The sequence below is a fragment of the Dermacentor albipictus genome, chromosome 1 (genome assembly GCF_038994185.2).
Source record: "Dermacentor albipictus isolate Rhodes 1998 colony chromosome 1, USDA_Dalb.pri_finalv2, whole genome shotgun sequence".
In the NCBI taxonomy this organism is placed as follows: domain Eukaryota; kingdom Metazoa; phylum Arthropoda; class Arachnida; order Ixodida; family Ixodidae; genus Dermacentor; species Dermacentor albipictus.
In genome coordinates, this window is record NC_091821.1 from 275,469,353 (window position 1) to 275,487,533 (window position 18,181).

The 18,181-nt window shown below is 48.6% G+C and overlaps 1 protein-coding gene across 2 annotated transcripts in view; it reads right to left on the reverse strand.

Moving 5' to 3' along the window:
• Positions 1–18,181, reverse strand: part of kn (EBF transcription factor knot) — a 141,011-nt gene that overhangs the window by 73,434 nt on the left and 49,396 nt on the right. For both annotated transcript variants that reach the window (XM_065440632.1, XM_065440631.1), the window contains exons 6-7: positions 7,401–7,474; positions 7,270–7,338 (exon numbers count right to left, since the gene is read on the reverse strand). In XM_065440632.1, the coding sequence (XP_065296704.1) occupies positions 7,270–7,338; positions 7,401–7,474 (143 nt within the window). The remainder of the gene's footprint in view (positions 1–7,269; positions 7,339–7,400; positions 7,475–18,181) is intronic.

The following is an 18,181-nucleotide window of genomic DNA, read 5'->3' on the forward strand; positions in this document are numbered from 1 at the left end:
AAATATAGGAAAAAAGAAAGGGACAAGATAAGTTGGAAAATATTCACCGTCACAGAGGGTGCCATCACGCAACAGGAAAAGCCACCGCTTGTATCATATACTCGAGCATCGGCACAACAACGCGAAGGCTGTTGACAACAAGCCAGCCTTCCGAAGCGAGCAACAACGAACATTCGCGACGTCGTGCCAGGCGATGCTCTTGCTGCTCATTCGAGATATTAGGAAAACGTTTCGCGGAGGCTGGAAAGGTGCAATCCAGGCTAACTGCACCGTTCACTCGCGCACTGTTGTCTCGGGCCCTTCAGCCGTCGCCGCATCACACCTCGCGAGGAGGTCGTAGGTTCGGCCCAAACCTGCCTCCAATGTTCTTTTTCATCGCGTTCAGTTTCCTTTAAAAAAATTTCCGGCTTCGAATGGCTGTTGCTCTCTTTCCGTGTCTCAACCAAAGAAAGTGCATAAAAAATGGGCGAGCGAATACTTTTATTATTTGCCTGATGATAGCAATGCAACAAACCGACCCCGCAGTTGGTTAGGTGCCCGCCTCACAATAATTAGCGCCGTTTAAACGTGCGACTCCAGAAGGGCGCTGCGGGCGAATCTCGGCGCCCTCCACGCCAGCGGCGCTCGTATCTGGGCGCGCCAGAGTGGCGGCCGCCGTCACGGGACCTGGCTGCAGCGCCAGCGATCCGCGTCTATCGGGCGCGCGCAGCGGCGCCTGCCTCCGCACCTGTTAATCTCGGCGCCGCTGGGGCGTGGAGCCCCGGCCTCTCGAGCCGCGCGCGGTCACACCCTCGGCTGGCAGCCGAGTGCCTGAGTCACGGCCGTGAAGGAAGCCACCCGTTCCGTTGCCACTCGGCCGGCAGGTTGCGACGCGATAAGTGGCCGCGCGGCACCCCCGCCAGGGGCGGCCGTTACTTTTGAACGCCCCTTCGCGGGAATGGCGAAACACTGCAACACCGTGCAACACCGTTTAAAATTTCCCAGCAACGGCATCGTGCTGATAGCGAAGGGCTTAGTCGTGTTTCACCACCAACCATTGCTGCTGCTTCTTCCGCTGCTTGTCATAAACTGCCACGAACAACTGCACTCTTACTCACACGCACCTGTGCCACCCTAGATGGCACTGCTTTGCTGGCTGCGCTTAACTGCCCTTTCCGCTGTCTGACCCGGAACACTGCGAACGAGTGAAGGCACGACCCCTCCGGGCACCAGAATCCAGAGTAGCCTGCTCGTGGCCCACAAGCGCGTGTCGAGTGCGCGGGCCATTCCCGAAACGATGTTCTTACGCCGCAAATGTCTGTAAGAGCAGATGCTGGTCGTTCGTGCTGCTGGACAATTTATTGCCGAAGGCAGCCGGCTGGTGGTCATGTGAATTAGGCCCTGTCTTTCACTGGGAAAGAATCGAGCTTTAGGTGTGCAGGTTGCCCCAGCTAACTTTCATCATCATCATCAGCAGCAGCAGCAGCAGCCTGGTTACGCCCACTGCAGGGCAAAGGCCTCTCCCATACTTCTCCAAAAAACACGGTCATGTACGAATTGTGGCCATGTCGTCCCTGCAAACTTCTTAATCTCATCCGCCCACCTAACTTTCTGCCACCCCCTGCTACGCTTCCGCTCCCTCGGAATCCAGTCCATAACCCTTAATGACCATCGGTCATCTTCCCTCCTCATTACATGTCCTGCCCGTGCCCATTTCTTTTTCGTGATTTCAACTAAGATATTAACTCGCGTTTGTTCTCTCACCCAATCTGCTCTTTTCTTGCCCCTTAACGTTACACCCGTCATTCTTCTTTCCATAGCTCGTTGCGTCGTCCTCAATTTAAGTAGAACCCTTTTCGTAAGCCTCCAGGTTTCTGCCCCGTACGTGAGTACTGGTAAGACACAGCTGTTATACACTTTTCTCTTGAGGGATAGCGGCAACCTGCTGTTCATGATCTGAGAATGCCTTCCAAACGCACCCCAGCCCATTCTTATTCTTCTGATTATTTCACTCTCATAATCTGGATCCGCGGTCACTACCTGCCCTAAGTAGATGTAGTTCCTTACCACTTCCAGTGCCTCGCTACCTATCGTAAACTGCTGCTTTAGCCAGAGTTTTAAAATACGCGAAAGCCACGTATGTGGACCGAATAAAGTTATCGTTGTTTGCAGACACTCAGACTAATTTTTTCATTCCGCCTAATTGGATAATTAGTCTTTATTGATTAATCAACTTCTCAAACATTATGATTATATGAAAAGTGTCAACGAGAAAAATGTAGAGCGACATGAAAAACTCCCGATACAGCTTTCCGTTGCTCAATACGTGCTACATGAAAGTGCTTTTCCGAGCGGGAAAGAAGCCCGCAAATGCACGCAAAATTGGCTGGCGACTGGACGCTCGAGGCACTCCGCGTGTGTTTGCGGGCATCCTTCACGCTTAGAAAGGACACTTTTATGCAGCACGTATTGAGCAACGGAAAGCTGTATCGGGAGTTTTTCATGTCGCTCTACATTTTTCTCGTTGACACTTTTCATATAATCATAATGTTTGAGAAGTTGATTAATCAATAAAGACTAGTTGTCCAATTAGGCGGAATGAAAAAATTACTCTGAGTGTCTGCAAACAACGATAACTTTATTCGGTCCACCTACGTGGCATTCGCGTATTCTTAAACTCTGGCTAAACTTAGCTGGGGCAACCTGTATTCCACCTCGAAGCGCCAATTGACGCGATGATTTGCTCATTCGCCGTTATTAACGCTGTTTATCCACTATGTTGCTTTAAAAGCACTTATTGCATTCGCAAATATCCAGCTTTTCTGTACAAGTGACAACTGTCGCTGCCAGTCGCCTCACTACGAAGCCGGTGCGATTCCGATTATCTTTCAGACTTCGAACGTTTGTGTGGCTTCCGATGTTCCCCTTATGGAAGCTATTTATCAGCGCAAATTACGCATGTGACAGTAATTAGTCCATATTATACTTTGTAGTATAATGCTTAGGCTATCGCTTGATTTTCAAAGCATGCATTTTATCTTAAACCTTTTACGACTTTATTCGGCAATATTCAAAAGTGCAAAACAACAGTGCTCATACATGAAAATGATGCAACTTTATTGGCGCGGCTGTGTACTATTCTGGAGTAGGCCCAGGGAATAGGTTTGAGACATACGCGATACGTAAAGTGGTGGTAAAGTCACCAAGAAAGACACTGGCTGTAAATAATACACACAAATGAAATAGCCCCATGGCCCGACTCAAACAGAGGGCTCCTAGCACCACAGCACGGTTTTACTTAGTCAGCGTGCGTTCAATTCATGCTGCCACCACAGCCACGAGTCTTGTTATAATATTCTAACACGTTGCTATCGCATTCACTGCTTCACCCTTACGGCGAAACTGTGATATTCATTTTTGTGACAAAAAAAAAAGGAAAACCAGCTGTTAACACGCACACCCGAAAGCCTACCGGGTGGCGCGGCTGAGCACGAGGTCGCGGTCGGACTACCGGCCAGCACCTTGAAGAAGCCCAGGAGGCGCACATTAACCCGGGGCACCCCGAACATGGCTTGCTTCGCAATCAGGTCCTGATTTTGGCACGTAAAAGCCAAGAATTTATTTTAAGGGAAAACTTAAACCTTAAAGGAACTGATATTGAAATTGTACTAAAAAAATGCCATCATGCCTCGATACGTTTTTTCAAAAACAAAGAAATCGTCCACGATAAGGGGACAAGTATTCTCCCTGAAAAATTGAAAAAAAATATGAGCAAGAGCCGCCGAAAAATATTTACACGCAGGCTATCGTATTAGGCGATAACAAGCATTTCAGTTATTTGATACTCACTGCTAATATTATTTAGTTCATCATTTAAATCGTCAGTTAGGGTGCAGATGTCATTATGAGAGATGTGAACAGTAGTTTCATCTGTACAGGAGACACCCTGCTCAAATTGAAGTTTGGAAAATCCTCAGCAAATATAAGGAAGAAGAGGTGACCCAGAAGACACCTCTATGATAGGCCAGTCAATTATTTTTGTGTCAGACAGGGCTCCAGAAACTAAGCCGCAATGCTGAGATATGTTGCGTAACTGCGGAGTCGTTCTCGAGATGGTCCAGTTATGCGCACTTAGTCTAGTGAAACGAATGTTGCGATTAATTGTGTCAAGTGCTCTTGTGTAATCGATAAAGAGAGATCCTACAAATCTACCGTAATCAATTTGAACTTTGATCTTGTCATTGAGCGTGATGAAAGCAAGGTTAGTAGAATATCTCGGACCAAAACGAAACTATCTGGCTGTCGGGAGTTTGAACTAATTGAAGTAGTTAAACGGGCTGGTCAATTACTTTTTCTACAGCTTAAACACGGTAATATAGGCAATTTTGAACGCCGTAACAAATTAGGTATTTTGAAGGCACTAAGAAAGATGGCAGTTTTGAAGATTATATTTACAACGGAACTGAATGTTTTCACATATCTTGTCAACAATTTTCTTGGTGTTATAGGAGCATATGGTGTCTAAACCAGGACTAGTATTTTTACGATTTACGATCGTAGCACGAACCTGACTGGGTGGAGAAATTCACGCAGAAAATCCTCTGGTCTAAGTACGCGTAAGCATCGTGCCACGTGCTCGTCTCCGCCTGGTGTCAATGTTATGAAAGCAGATCCGGCCAGTACAAATGACGGCGCTGCGGCAACGCGAATCGCTGCGGACGGCGGCGCAAGGTGAGTCGATGATGCAAGGTGGCGGCGCCAGTTGCGCGATCTAAGCCGCTCCTGCTTGCGTTGTCGAACCGTTGTGCGCCGCGATGAACTCTGGCCTCTGGAAAGCGCGATCTGCGACGGCGGCTGGCAAAGTGCGGCGAAGGCCGACGCAGTTTCGTGTGCGCTGTGTTCTCGCCGCTCAGTTGGCGTTGAAGCGAGAGTCGGCATCTGTGATTCGTCTGTGGGACACTTTGAAACCGCAGGTGATGCACGTGGCCCCCCATTGTGCGCGTTACCTGGTTGGCCCGCGTGCCGAGGGCGTTCTGACGGTCACCTCTGACTGGAATGTGGGCATAAATTTATGCGCATATGCTCGCACGCATTCAAAAGTAGATATTCCTGTGTTCACTCGCAAAACAACTTTATCTCCTGTGACAGTTCCACGCAATATACGATACAAGTAGAGTCGATATGAAAGAGTGCGTTCAGCACACCAAATGTATGTGACCGGGAGTGACAGATGACGCCAAACAGCGGAGACGCGACGAACGCTGGTGCTGCAGTAATGGTCGAGCGGACGCTGTTGACAGAAGGCCGTGTAACGGGACTGCTCGAGCGCGTAGTATGATCAACGACAGAGCACCTGTGTGCTTCCTTCGTAAGGGTGACGGATATCGCGGCGCGTAAATGAATGAACATTATACGCGCTTCAACTCGGATACGAACAGATGTGTCTTGCAGTGCGCGCACGCACAGGTTGCCTCTTGCTCAACTGTTCATTCAATGCAATCAGACAGAATATGAGCAGATAATCAGCATTTTCGAGCGAGCGCGAAGTAAGAACTTATATGCGACCAGGCAAATTATGCCACTATAGTAAACCATCAACACCTCGACCTCTGCCATCACAATAGTTTAGAAAGAGCCAGTGATCAACATCTCCCGCCAGAAATGTCGAACCCTAGTCACCTTTCAACGAGTTAATCCTGATAATCGACGCACGAGCAACCAATGCACCCGAAAAGCCGGCTGTGGCACTTATTACAGAGCGCCCAGGCAATAACCTTACGTTCGCTTGAATCGCTAGAAAGCGCAAAGAACAAAACGATGTCATCTTAAGGTGTAGCGTTCACTTTTCTACCGCACAACATATCCATTACTTTAGACTTTGCACGACTACCGCTAGCTTAGGGCTTCAAAAGACCGACGGACGTACACATCTCTACAAAAATACGCGCCGCCCTTTTTAACCTCGGAGAACGCGAAAACGAGAAGAGATGGCAAAACGTGTCAGTGGCCGCTTAAGACCCTAATCCGGTGGCTCTTCTGAGACGTACAAGATAAATGCAGCCATAAGGCCACGGAGGATTTAGGCCAGCACTCAGTCACTCGGCAAATTATTCCCAGGGCGGCTTCCTTTCTTCCTACTCTGCGCTTCGTTCTCTTTAATGGAAAAGAATAAAGGAGGTTTCGAGAGGCGCTTTTTGGACTGCATGCGTGTCAAGCGTTGAGCACAGATGCGGCGGTTTTTAGCGGGCTGCTGCAACAGCTTCTATTACGTGACTTTCCTTAAGCAAAAGGCCATCTGTGTCGAGATTTAGCCAAATACAAGCATCCCTAATGTGAAACAACGCGCCATCGGCTCCTTTGTCCAGTCATACACACGTCGCAGAAAGTGGAACAAATATGAGCAAGTGCTGCGCTGCTGTCAGCCGCTCACGGAAAGCGTATAAGTTGATCCACTGCTGTTCTCTGCCCCTTAATCTATTTTGATCGTGCAGCAAGGCAACTCCACATATACGTCTGTAGCTATACAGATGCGTCCAAGCCCCGACATATTTGTTGAGCATTCCTTTTTTTTTCGTCTGTTTTATACTTTAAAGGCGAACCCTACGAGATTACCGCTCCGACTTTACCAGCCACTCTGCCCCCCCCCCCTTTTTTTTAATTGGTATCTTCTGAATGTAGCCGGCCTCCTTTGCCTAGAGTCAAAATTTAGTTATTACTTTTATTTCATTCTTACGGGGCCCACACACAGCTGTAGAAACTAATAATGAGTCATCCCCGTTTATAAAAACGTGGAGCGTTATATAAGACGAGGACAACGTGGTCTAATATACACAAGTACAAAGTTATTTGCACAATATCATCAAGCTCGCCATAACGTCTCCGACTTGAGTGCGACGAAACAAAGAGAGGCAAACGCGGAATGCTTCGACGCCGCACAGCCGCAGGTGCCTGCGGGAAAGCCTGCCCGCGCTCGCAGCGCAACACAAACGCTAGGGGCGCGCGCGGCCAATCTGGCGGCGGCACGCGACCGGCGTCGGGGAGCGAGCGGGGCTCCCGCCGGGTGACATATGGAGGACGGCGCAAGGTGGCCGGGCCACAAAAGCCGGGGGACGTCGTTATTCCCCGCAATCCCGCTAACGAACGGTGTAATGGGGAGGACGCGGTCCCCCGGGCGCTTTAATGAGCGCGCGCGCGCAAACACACGTGCCGGGAGCCATATGGTGACCCGGCCTTTGTGGATGCGACAGATGGCAGCCACCTTGAAGGCGCGATTCCCCTTTCGGGACTCACCTGTCGATGATGACCGGGTCCGAGGGCGTCTCGTTGCGGTTTCCGCAGCTCTTCTTGTCGCAGCAGCGACTGCACGGAGAGACGCCGACATGAGCGCGCGTTCTGGCGCGCCGAGCGCGTGGCCCACTCACCTGCACATCACCTCGTGCGTCAGCAGCACCCGGCACATCTCGGGGTTCTTGTCCTGTCCCTCGTACACGATGGCCTGCGGCGAGGCGCGCCCATCTGTTACGCAAACGCGGCGGCCACGATAAGCACCGCCGAACACGCTCTCGAGGGCACAAACACCAGCGCACCACTCGAGCCGAGCAGATGGGGGACTCCCTCTCCATCTGTCCCGCCTAGAGAAGCTTATCTCATTCGCCTGATGCACTCGATTGTCTATGTTCTTTTTTTGGGGGGGTCGCGCCCCGTCCCTGGCCTGACGGGGCTCTCCCCCCGGCGCGTGGCTGCCGGCGGCGCATATCTGATGACCGGTCGGGTAACGAGGCTCGGGCCCGACAAGCCGCACACTTCCCTCTTGGCTTCACCGCAGAGCGGCCCAGGAGTGAGCTCACTATACCTGCCACGTAGTAGTAGTTGGTGCCTACTTGGACGCCTATACCACGCGGTTGGCATCGCCTTACTGTAGTCGACAGCAATATACCAACCACTATTTCAACTGACTTAGTTGAGTACCATTTTCTGTTCACCGCATTTCTATGGTTATGTATAGCACATTCGTAGGCTTGTCCACTCGAGCTTTACGCACCACTACGCCCGTGAAGCAACCAAGTTCTTGCAACTTACGCACGCAATCCCGAACTGGGAGTCCCCATCCGTTCATCTCGGGAAGCATACGTGCGCAGGCTGCGTGTTCTCGTGAAATTATTTGTTGCCACGAGCTCAGCACTATACGCGGCCCCCAACGTTCGGCGCTTAGATCTGCCCGGTAGTGGGGCGAAGCTCGAGTTTGTGAAACAGATCTTGAAAGCCACTCGCGGGCTCCATTGATCCACCAACACCAGACGATCGTTATGCACCGCACTGACTACAAGTGGCTCCGTTTGTTTCTTAAGCTGATGGCGAAGTACTCGTGCAACCAAGCAACACGAACCATTACATCAACTATACTCAGTTCCTCTTCAAACAGAAATAAAACTTATGTTCTTCGAAACTTGCAAGCACATTATGCACGAAACGCTATTTCGCGGAGGTAGTATCACTCTTATTTTTTGCGCTCCTAAAGCCGAGCCGTGGCTAGGAAGTACTCCACAGTCGGTTAAATAAAAGGAAGAGAACTGAGGGGCGTCGCCTTGGACACATCCGAGTGAGCAAGGCCATTTTTGTCTGTCCCAATAAAGGAGCAGAACTTAGTCATCATCTCGCATGCAGCACGTTATTGTGCTGTTTGTGAGATGGTTTGATCGTTTTGCTGCTGCCATTTGCTTTAATACACAACTTACAGCGCATTGGGGGTACGTTAAAGATCCTCTGGTACCCGCCGCGGTCACTTAGTGGCTATGGTGTTGGGCTGCTCAGCACGGAGGTCGCGGGATCGAATGCCGGCCACGGCGGCCGCATTTCGATGGGGGCCAAATGCGAAAACATCCTCGTACTCATATTTAGATGCACGTTAAAGAAACCCACGTGGTCAAAATTGCCGGAGTCCCCCACTACGACGTGCCTCATAATCAGATCGTGGTATTGGCACGTAAAACCCCATAATTTAATTTAAGATATCCCGGTGGCCAAAATTAATACAGAGTCTCCCACTACGACGTGCCTCATAATCAGATCGTGGTATTGTCACGTAAAACCCCAGAATTCCATTCATCGCAACTTACAGCGACAACACGTGCAACAATAGACACGAATCAGCCTCGCGTCTGGCCGAGCAGTTCTCGCGAAACCTTATAAAGTGGTACGAGTTGCCAAAATTTAAATAGCGCCAACAGAGAAAATAACAGATCAATCAAGACAAGCACGAAACAGTAAAGCTGTTGCTTTTTTTATCTCGCAGACTATCGACGCGGGAGTCGCAAGGCAGCTGTTCCACGCCGCCAGAATTACGCGCGTTTTTCTCATGTGCGTGCAATAAACTGAATGTGTGGATATGTTCGCTCGTTAAGTTATGGGGTTTTACGTGCCAAAACCACTTTCTGATTATGCGGCACGCCGGAGTGGAGGACTGTGGAAATTTGGACCCCCTGGGGTTCTTTAATGTGCAATGTGTTTTGGCATTTCGCCGCCATCGATATGCGGCCGCCGTAGCCGGGATTCCATCCCACGACCTCGTGCTCAGCAGCCCAACACTATAGCCACTGAGCAACCATGGTGGGTCATGTTCGCTTGTGCATACGAAGAAACTATAAGAAAACATTTGTTTTATTTTGCGCTGAACGTAAGATTGGCGTGTACATTCGTAAATACTCTATAACCAACTTTAGAAACACTGGTTCTACTAAAGGGCACCACGTCACAAGTCTCCTCGCGCAAAGCGTTTGCGCGAGAAGACTCACGCGAAGCCAACAGTGTCTCGCCTCGCTTGGCCTAGCAAGCTAGAAATTGCGACCGTGAGCCAATATTTTGGGCGAATTTCCCCGCTGCAGGTAATTTGAGTCAGGTGACAGTGCTCTAATGTAGCGACCAGGCGAGCATGCCGTATATGTGTTCACGATGTACGAGCAGTATTGCAGGCTCTGTACGCGCACCGCGGCAAATAAAAGTATCCGCTGCGAGGCGATCCCGTGCTCACCGCCCCCCTCCTCCTCTGGCGTATGCAGCGCTTCGAAGGCGCACGCTTTCGGTGCCCCCTGCGCAATAATGTTGGCGCGAGGAAAAGCCTCGATGACCCCGGAACAAGTTTTTCAACTTAGGCTCTGCCTGAGCACCTCGTTGCGCCGAGTCAAGTGCCGTGTCTTGTCGATGATCTCGCGCTGGTGCTCCTTCGCATCGCACCGCCTCTCCTCGCGACGTCTCATTGTGCGTCGGTTCGAGCTGTCTGCGACATTCGAGTGCCGGGCTGCGCTGATGGCGTCGATCAGATCCAAGTTGCATACTTGCAGGCCGTTAGGCTGTTCACATTCTGTACGCTTTTGTGCCTGTCCCTCGCCCCTGCCAAGTACGAGCTATGTCGACTCACTGTCACTTGAGGGTCTCGATTACGCCCGAAGACGATTGCAAAGCGCTCGCTATAAGGGAACTTAGCACCTGTGGCAGTTGCCAATGTCGCGGCACGAGCTAATGATAGGTGGTACATGAAGCCGGACGTTGTTCTGGGTTTATCTATTAGTGTAGTTTTTTTTTTTAATTATGGGATCTTTAGGTGCCGAAACCACGTTCTGATTATGAAGCACGCTGTAGTGGGAGGACTCCGGAATAATTTCGACCACCGGCCGGGATACGATCGCGCGAACCTCGTGCTTAGCAGACCAACACCATAGCCACTAAGTAACAGCGGCGAATTGCAGTTTTTTTCGAAAAGCATGAAGGAGTTATCAATACAAGGTAGAAACATACTGCACCCCTTATATTTTTTTTGTTTTCTTTATTTAGAAAACACCTTACAGGCCCTGTCGGGCATTGAGTAAAGGGGGCAATGTAACAAAGAACTGTTAAGTACAATGGAAACAACACAAAAATAAACCTAAGACAACTGTACAGTGGCTGAAGTAAAAAACAAAACAAAGCACAGCATGATCAAGCATGACAGATATATAAGAGGAAGTATATTATGTAAAAAGCACACACAGTCGTTCACGAAATATTTGACGATCAGTTATCGAGACGATATCATCGGGAAGACCATTCCATTGGGATATGGCACGAGGTGCAGCAGATAAATTGAAAGCAGTGGTTTTACCGAAAATGCGCTCGAAGCTAAAATGATCATGTAATCTTGAGGACGTGCGGGCGGGTGTTTCGAGGGGTAATATGCACGGCTTATCTGAATGAACATATTTGTTAAATAGAGAGAGCAAAGCAACCTTGCGGCGGATGTCTAGGGGCTGTAAAGAAATATCGAGCTTGATCTGCGTTATACTTGACTTTCGATCAAAATTCCGAGTTATATATCGGGCAGCTCTGTTCTGGATGCGTTCCAGCATGGTTATTAAATATTCTTGGTGTGGTGACCATACAGCGGATGCAAATTGTAATTGCGGGCGTACGAACGTCAGGTATGCTAATTTACGCACGTCAGCAGATGAATTTTGCAAGTTGCGCCTCAGAAAGCCAAGCGTTTTAGATGCAGTTGCGAAAATTGTAGTGATATGCGAAGACCAAGAAAGGTTACTAGTGAAGTCTACACCAAGGTATTTGTAAGTAGTGGTACGAAACAGGTTCGTGTTATTTATGGTGTATGTGAATATGGAACTAGTGCGCTTGCGTGAGAACGATATATTATTACATTTGGAAGAGTTAAGAGACATTTTCCATGTGTTACACCAGTCGTTAATAATGTGAAGGTCATGCTGCAAGGTGGTATGATCGTTAATGGAATTAATCGGTCGGTAAACAACGCAATCGTCGGCGAACAGTCGTATGCAAGAGGAAATGTTTGAAGGTAGATCGTTAATAAATATTAGGAAAAGCAAAGGCCCCAACACACTTCCCTGTGGTACACCAGACGTGACCTCAGTGATAGGAGAAGGACAATCGTTAACAACGGTAAATTGGCGACGAAGCGATAAAAAGTTTCTAAGCCAAGACAGGGTTAGTGAGTCGATACCTAGATGAGATATTTTAGAAGTGAGCCGGCAATGGGCAACGCGATCGAATGCTGTTGAGAAGTCCAGAAAAATGGCGTCTATTTGTTGACTGTTGTTCATACTGCTGTGTATGTCGGTGGTGAACTCCAGTAACTGTGTTTCACAAGACAGACCTTTCCTGAAGCCATGCTGTTTCTTAAAGAAAAAGTCATTTTCTTCTAGGTGCCAGCAAATGTGCGAGGCAATTATGTATTCAAGTAGTTTGCATGACACAGATGTTAGCGATATTGGGCGATAGTTTTCAGGCCTATGTCTATCTCCAGTTTTAAAAATGGGGACAACCTTCGCAATCTTCCAGTCAACAGGCAAGACACCAGTCGACAAGGACTGCTTGAAGATATGATACAGAATGACAGTTGAAATGGATACTGTGTTTTCTAATAGCTTAGTGTTAATATTGTCAATACCACAGGCAGATGTGGTTTTAAGTTCCTTAATGAGGCTAACAATGCTTTCAGTTGAGATATATATGGGTGACATAAATGGGTAATCGTAATCCGGAACCACTGGAATATCGGAATGGTCTTCCCTTGTAAAAACAGAAGAAAAATATGCATTAAATAGCGATGAACATTCCCCGTCTGAGAGAGGTTGTTGTTTGTCGTCTAGCAGGGAAATTGTCGCGGATTAGTCTTCAGGAGAGAAGATAAGTCGTGAGCGAAGAACTTGTCTTTAGAAGCGCGTAAAGCAAAAGTGTACTCACTAAGGAAACTTTTGTACTTGCTCCTTGAGGACTCGCTTGCACGGTTTATAGCATTGCGGTACAGACGTTTCTTTCTTTTTTATTACGTATAGTGTTCGAAGCTTTTTATTGAACCACGGTTTAGACTTGTCGTTGGCTGCCAAAACGTACGGAATATATTTGTCTGCAAAAGCGAGTAATTTGTCTTTGTAAAGTATCCAGTCTTCGTAAACGGAACGTTGAGAAAAATACGGCAAGAATGAGTCACTGAGAAATAATGGAAGTTCAGTGTTGGTGGAAACGTAGTTAGCTTTGTTATAATCCCGATTTTTTTATGCGAAGCATATTACGAGAGCTCAACCCAGCTCCTCAGGCGCGGCGGTGTCGCCTTCAATACCACGTGACACCGTGACGTCACGACAGAGGAGAAGTGCCTTTGGCTCAACTCTTGCAAGATGGGCTGGGTGGGAATCGAACCAGGGTCTCCGGAGTGTGAGACGGAGACGCTACCACTGAGCCACGAGTACGATGCTTCAAAGCGGTACAAAAGCACTTCTAGTGAATGCGGTGTTGCCTTAGAAACGAGCTGTTTCTAAGGCTCAGGCGTGCGTCGCTTGCTCAGACGCACATTTCGTTGCCGCGCCGAACGCTGCGTTGCTCGACGCTCACCGCGTCCAATGCGGGGCGCGTAGTCGCTGCGTCGTAGCCCATTGTCTTACACCCCTTGGCGAGTCGACGGGAACGCTGTCGCGTTCCACTCTTGAAGGCGAAGCAGAGTAACGCATGAGTTGTTTCTTCGTCTAGCCGAACCAAATATAGCCAAGCAACAGCAGTTCACCAGGCTAAACAGTGGTTCAACAACTAAAATAAAGGCTAGTATGCTTCGCATCCTGGGCTTAACCTTATCTAAGCCACAGCCATTTTTTATACTGAAACACAGTAAATAACATTGGTATCTGGAGCGTCAGCTGAAGCAGCTTATGGTCACTAAAACCGTCAGAAATTAACACAGGACACACGGTTTCAGGTGCAGTAGTTAGTGCCAAATCTAAAAGGTTATTGTCACGGGTGGGTTGATTGATTACTTGAGAAAGATTTAAGTCCAAGGTCAATTCAATGAAATTGGTTGCGTGCTTGCAGGACGATGACAAGCATGGCCAATTGATTTGGGGAAAATTGAAATCGCCAAGCAGATAAACATAACTAGTTGAACATTTCTACATGGCAGTAACAACGCTTTCGCGTAGTTTATCAACAAATGGAAGGGACATTTCAGGGGGCGGTAACAGACACTAACTAATACGTTTCCACAACTAGTTTGACAGGCAGTCCCGATAATCTCAAGCGATGGCGAGGTGTCAACTTCATAAGAAGACATCCTTTTATTTATTGCAAGCAAGACACCACCGCCCTTTTTATCATTGCGGTCATGCCGATAAGTGCTGAATACTTTCTGTGAAAATTTCACTATCTGAAATATCGTGGTGCAGCCATGTTTGTGTTATCTTTCTTTTTACCACAATTTTCTTTTGATAGGACACCAATGCATTTCGCCTCTGGTTCTATAAAGTATTTATCATAAATGATGCAATACACTGAATGCCTGCGAAGTGGATGTCACTTCCTTACTTCTCGGCTTCACTTCCGTTACAGGAATAAACAGAAGGTTAATTGGCAAACTTACATCACACTGCAATTTCTTTTGCAGGTAATGTCCGTGTCTTTGAGTAGTCCAGCTGATCTAAGTTAATTATGCTGTCTGTCATAGGAAATCTTCTTCCACATGGTATATGTCGATTCACACCACGAATAAACGTTACGGTTCCTACTTAAAACAAAGCTCGTCCTTTTATGTCATATTCTACAGCGCCATTTCTGCAGGAAAGTGTGCGTATACCGCTATAAATTAGCACGCTGCTTCCTTGCAAAGCTATAGCGTTAGTCTTCTGAACAACCCTTTGGTTAATCTCCAATTCACATAACCCTTGAAATTTAAGCACACCGCCGCGTTGCCGAACGCCCCGCCAGTCTCAGAACCCGTTCCCACGCGCCTTGCACTACTTCTTGTAGTATCTCTCAGCGCGCTGTTTCACTGATATGTTTCGTTTCGATGTCTTTATTCGAAACTATTTCACTCCTTGATTTATATGCGGGCATGTATGTACGTACGTGCACTAAGTGTTTAATTTTACCATAATCTCAAAGACCCGTCAATAGTATCACTGTACGCCGCCAAGCCTAAATGCGCCGCTCTTGCCCCCATAAGAAACTGCATCTCTCTGATCATCCGTTAATAAAACGCATTCGCACATTAAACCATTAAGACGCTGCTCCCCCATCGCACCAATCAGGACAGTCACACCGTCATATGTGCCCCATCTAGTGGTCCCGCTATGAAATTCTATGGCAAAGCCAAGCATAACGAAGGGCCTCGGAGCTGTTAAATGGAGCAAGGTATTTGGGAACTCGCCGCAAAAAGCAGTTGGTTTGCAGTGAGCCGTAGACCGAGCCTTTTGTGCCTTGGAAATAGAAGGAACTTTATGAGTTCAAGGTCATCACATTGGGTCATTGCTCGGCACCCGCAACAATACAGCGTCATCACCCCCATGTTTCCATATCGTGTACGTGTGTTTCTAGACTATTTCGTGGGACGAGCTAGGAGATAGAGTGTGCGCCTTTAAATGTGCGCCTATACCGAAGGTAGCAGAGTCTAAAGCTGTTCCCGCGGGTATGTGCCTGTTCCCGTGACTATGCCACCACTTTATTCCCACTCACTCAAAAAGACAACGTCTTTGATCGACGTCAACTGCAGGTTGAATCGCCTTCCAACCTCCTTGTTTGTTTTTTAGATGTACACTTTTTCGAGTTGGTGTTTTGTTTTTCAGCACCGGTACGATGCTCTGTAGGATGTGGGGGAGGGGCTTTCAATTCTGGCGCGCATACATTCGCCCGCGTACATTGGCACGCGTGCATTCTTTATACTTTGCTGGTGAGTTCTTCTTTTTTTTTTTTTTCACCGGCTATCCAATGTCACACTAACAATATTCGGCGCAAGAGGCGCCATCATCTATCGGAACTTTCCCGAATGTTGCTGTGCCGATTCTATGTAGCCAAGTGATCTTGTCTAACAATGCTTGCGCGAAGCGAATAGTGGTGCACGTTCTGGAACGTACGCGGACACCAGCGATTACGCTGGAACGTACGATGAGTCATGTGTATTCAACCGGCACACTTGACCCGTGGATCTAACTGGCGGCCACGCATCGTTACGCAGATGGAGAAAAAGAGGTGCAAATGAGAGAAAGACAGGGAGGTTAACCAGAGTTAAAGCCTCCGGTTTGCTACCCTGCACTAGGGGAAGTAAAGACGGAGAGAAGAGCGCTACTTCCCAAATAACGATGCGAGTCGGTTTTGGTAGAGTAGTAAACGAGGGATCGAAAAGAACTGTGATTGTTGCGCAAATATATATTTCTCTATAATTCTTCCAGAGCGAATTCAAAAAACGCTGCTGTAGTCGGATACAACTTAAGTCTGCAGTGAAGCCTCGCCCACGCCCTCATAGCCGCCAGCCACTGTTCCTCTGCGAGGCTGCAAATCATTCGTACTTCAATGTTACCCAAATAAGGCGGTAACCACAAAAATAAATTCATTAGCACGTAATTTTATACGCTTTCCCTCGCCTGTTATATTGGAATGGCGAAAGCATAATTCTTCATTGAACTGAAATTAAATTCTTGCCTCGCTGCAACTATCTATTGTCAAGTTTCACTTCAGTTGGTAGTGAAGTTTCATGAGTAAAACGGGCTCAGCAGTGAAATTAACTGTACCGCAGACAGTGAAATGCTCAGACTCCCTACGCTTTGTCCATGTCTGTTGCACACCTCATTGCTTCCGCTGATTAAAAGATCTTCAAGAACAGCAGACGCTCAGCAGCTATCACGTACGACGCCATTTTGAAAAGGACGATTTTGTTTGCTTCTGTGATTGGCTGACGGAGTAACACTACCCCGCGCGGTCCGTGTGCCTTAGTAGCTAAGTGCTTTTTTTTTTTACTTGTATTCTGCTATAGAAACCAATTATTTTACACTTTCACTTGTTTGCTTGTTTTTAACAATTTTCTTCCGGCGCGTGTCCATTTGACGTGGTTACTTGTTTGCCAAGTAAAGGAGAGGTGTATCTCAAAGGCCTACCTCTGAGAGACCCCTTATTTCATTTCTCTTTGGCGGGTTTACGCGTCTTTGTGGCGAATGGTGGGCGTTATTCATATTTGTACTAGTAAAGGGACCCCCCCCCCTCATTTGCATATAAAAGTTACCTTGAGCTGCCCCTCCCCCCTCCCCCCCCCCGGAAGAAAATCCTGGGTACGTGCCTGCATCATCAGTCTCACCACATAATCATATACAAAAAGCATGCGAAACATAGCGCAACCGCGTAAGACAACGTTGACTGTCGCACAAAAGAAAGGTGAGATGCTTTTAGCTAAGCAGTTATTGGCAGGAAGGGAAGCGCGCGTAAGAACCTTCCCAAAAGTTCCGGCATACACCTTTACTAGTGCAGCACTAAGCATTATATCCAGGAGCGGAAGTAGATGAAAGAGGATGCCACGGCTGTCAAGGAAGACAGAGATGGAATATGGCGACTCAGTGATCATAATAAATGCTCGAAGGCTCCCAGCTTTCGGAGACCAGTCTGACCACCACGTTTGGTCTTTGGATGCACCGTCAGCCCACGGCCGCATTCGGAGGATCGGTGCTCAGGAGCGTGGCCTCTATTCTAGCGTGCCCATCGGGTGCTTAGTCGAGCGCCTTCGTTGGGTGCTGCCCCACGCTGCTGTGCATCGATTGCCGCGCTGCGTGTGCCGGCGTAGCGTGCCGAAGGACCGTTGCCGCGCGGGTGGTGGGCGGGAGCGCCTTAGGCCTAGCGGCTCCGTCCCCGGGGAGACCGCCTCCCATAGATTGGCCACCGGTGGGCTCCCCTCCCTCGGCCGGACGGACCCCAAATTGAGTTGGCGGGCTTCTGCCGCCGGCTCTGATGGCGCCGCGGCTGCCTTCCTCGCGATGGGGCCGCGTGACAACTTTTTGGCCGCCAAGCTGCGTCTCGCGCGCAAGCAAACAGAGAGAGAAAAAAAAAACGTGCGCCCGCTTCAATGCGATTCATTTCGGCGCGTTTCGTTGGGGTGAAACGAACGCTCCGCGAGGTTCACGGCCAAGTCCCTCCTCGGCACTCAGTGGCTGCACTCGAAAGGGCAATGTCTTGAACAAAGATGGAACCGCCGTCCTTGCACACCACTGCAACGCTTCGCGTAACAAGTCAGATTGACCACTTCATTGTCTTCACGTGGAAGGCAGCTTGTTCCAACAGCGACGGGACACGCTTGCACATTGACTCTGCGCTTGGTTTTGTGCGCGCACGCCTACCCGGAATGCTTTCCTGCTTACGGCCAATGTACTGCTGGGTCGCTTCGTGCACACAAACGTCC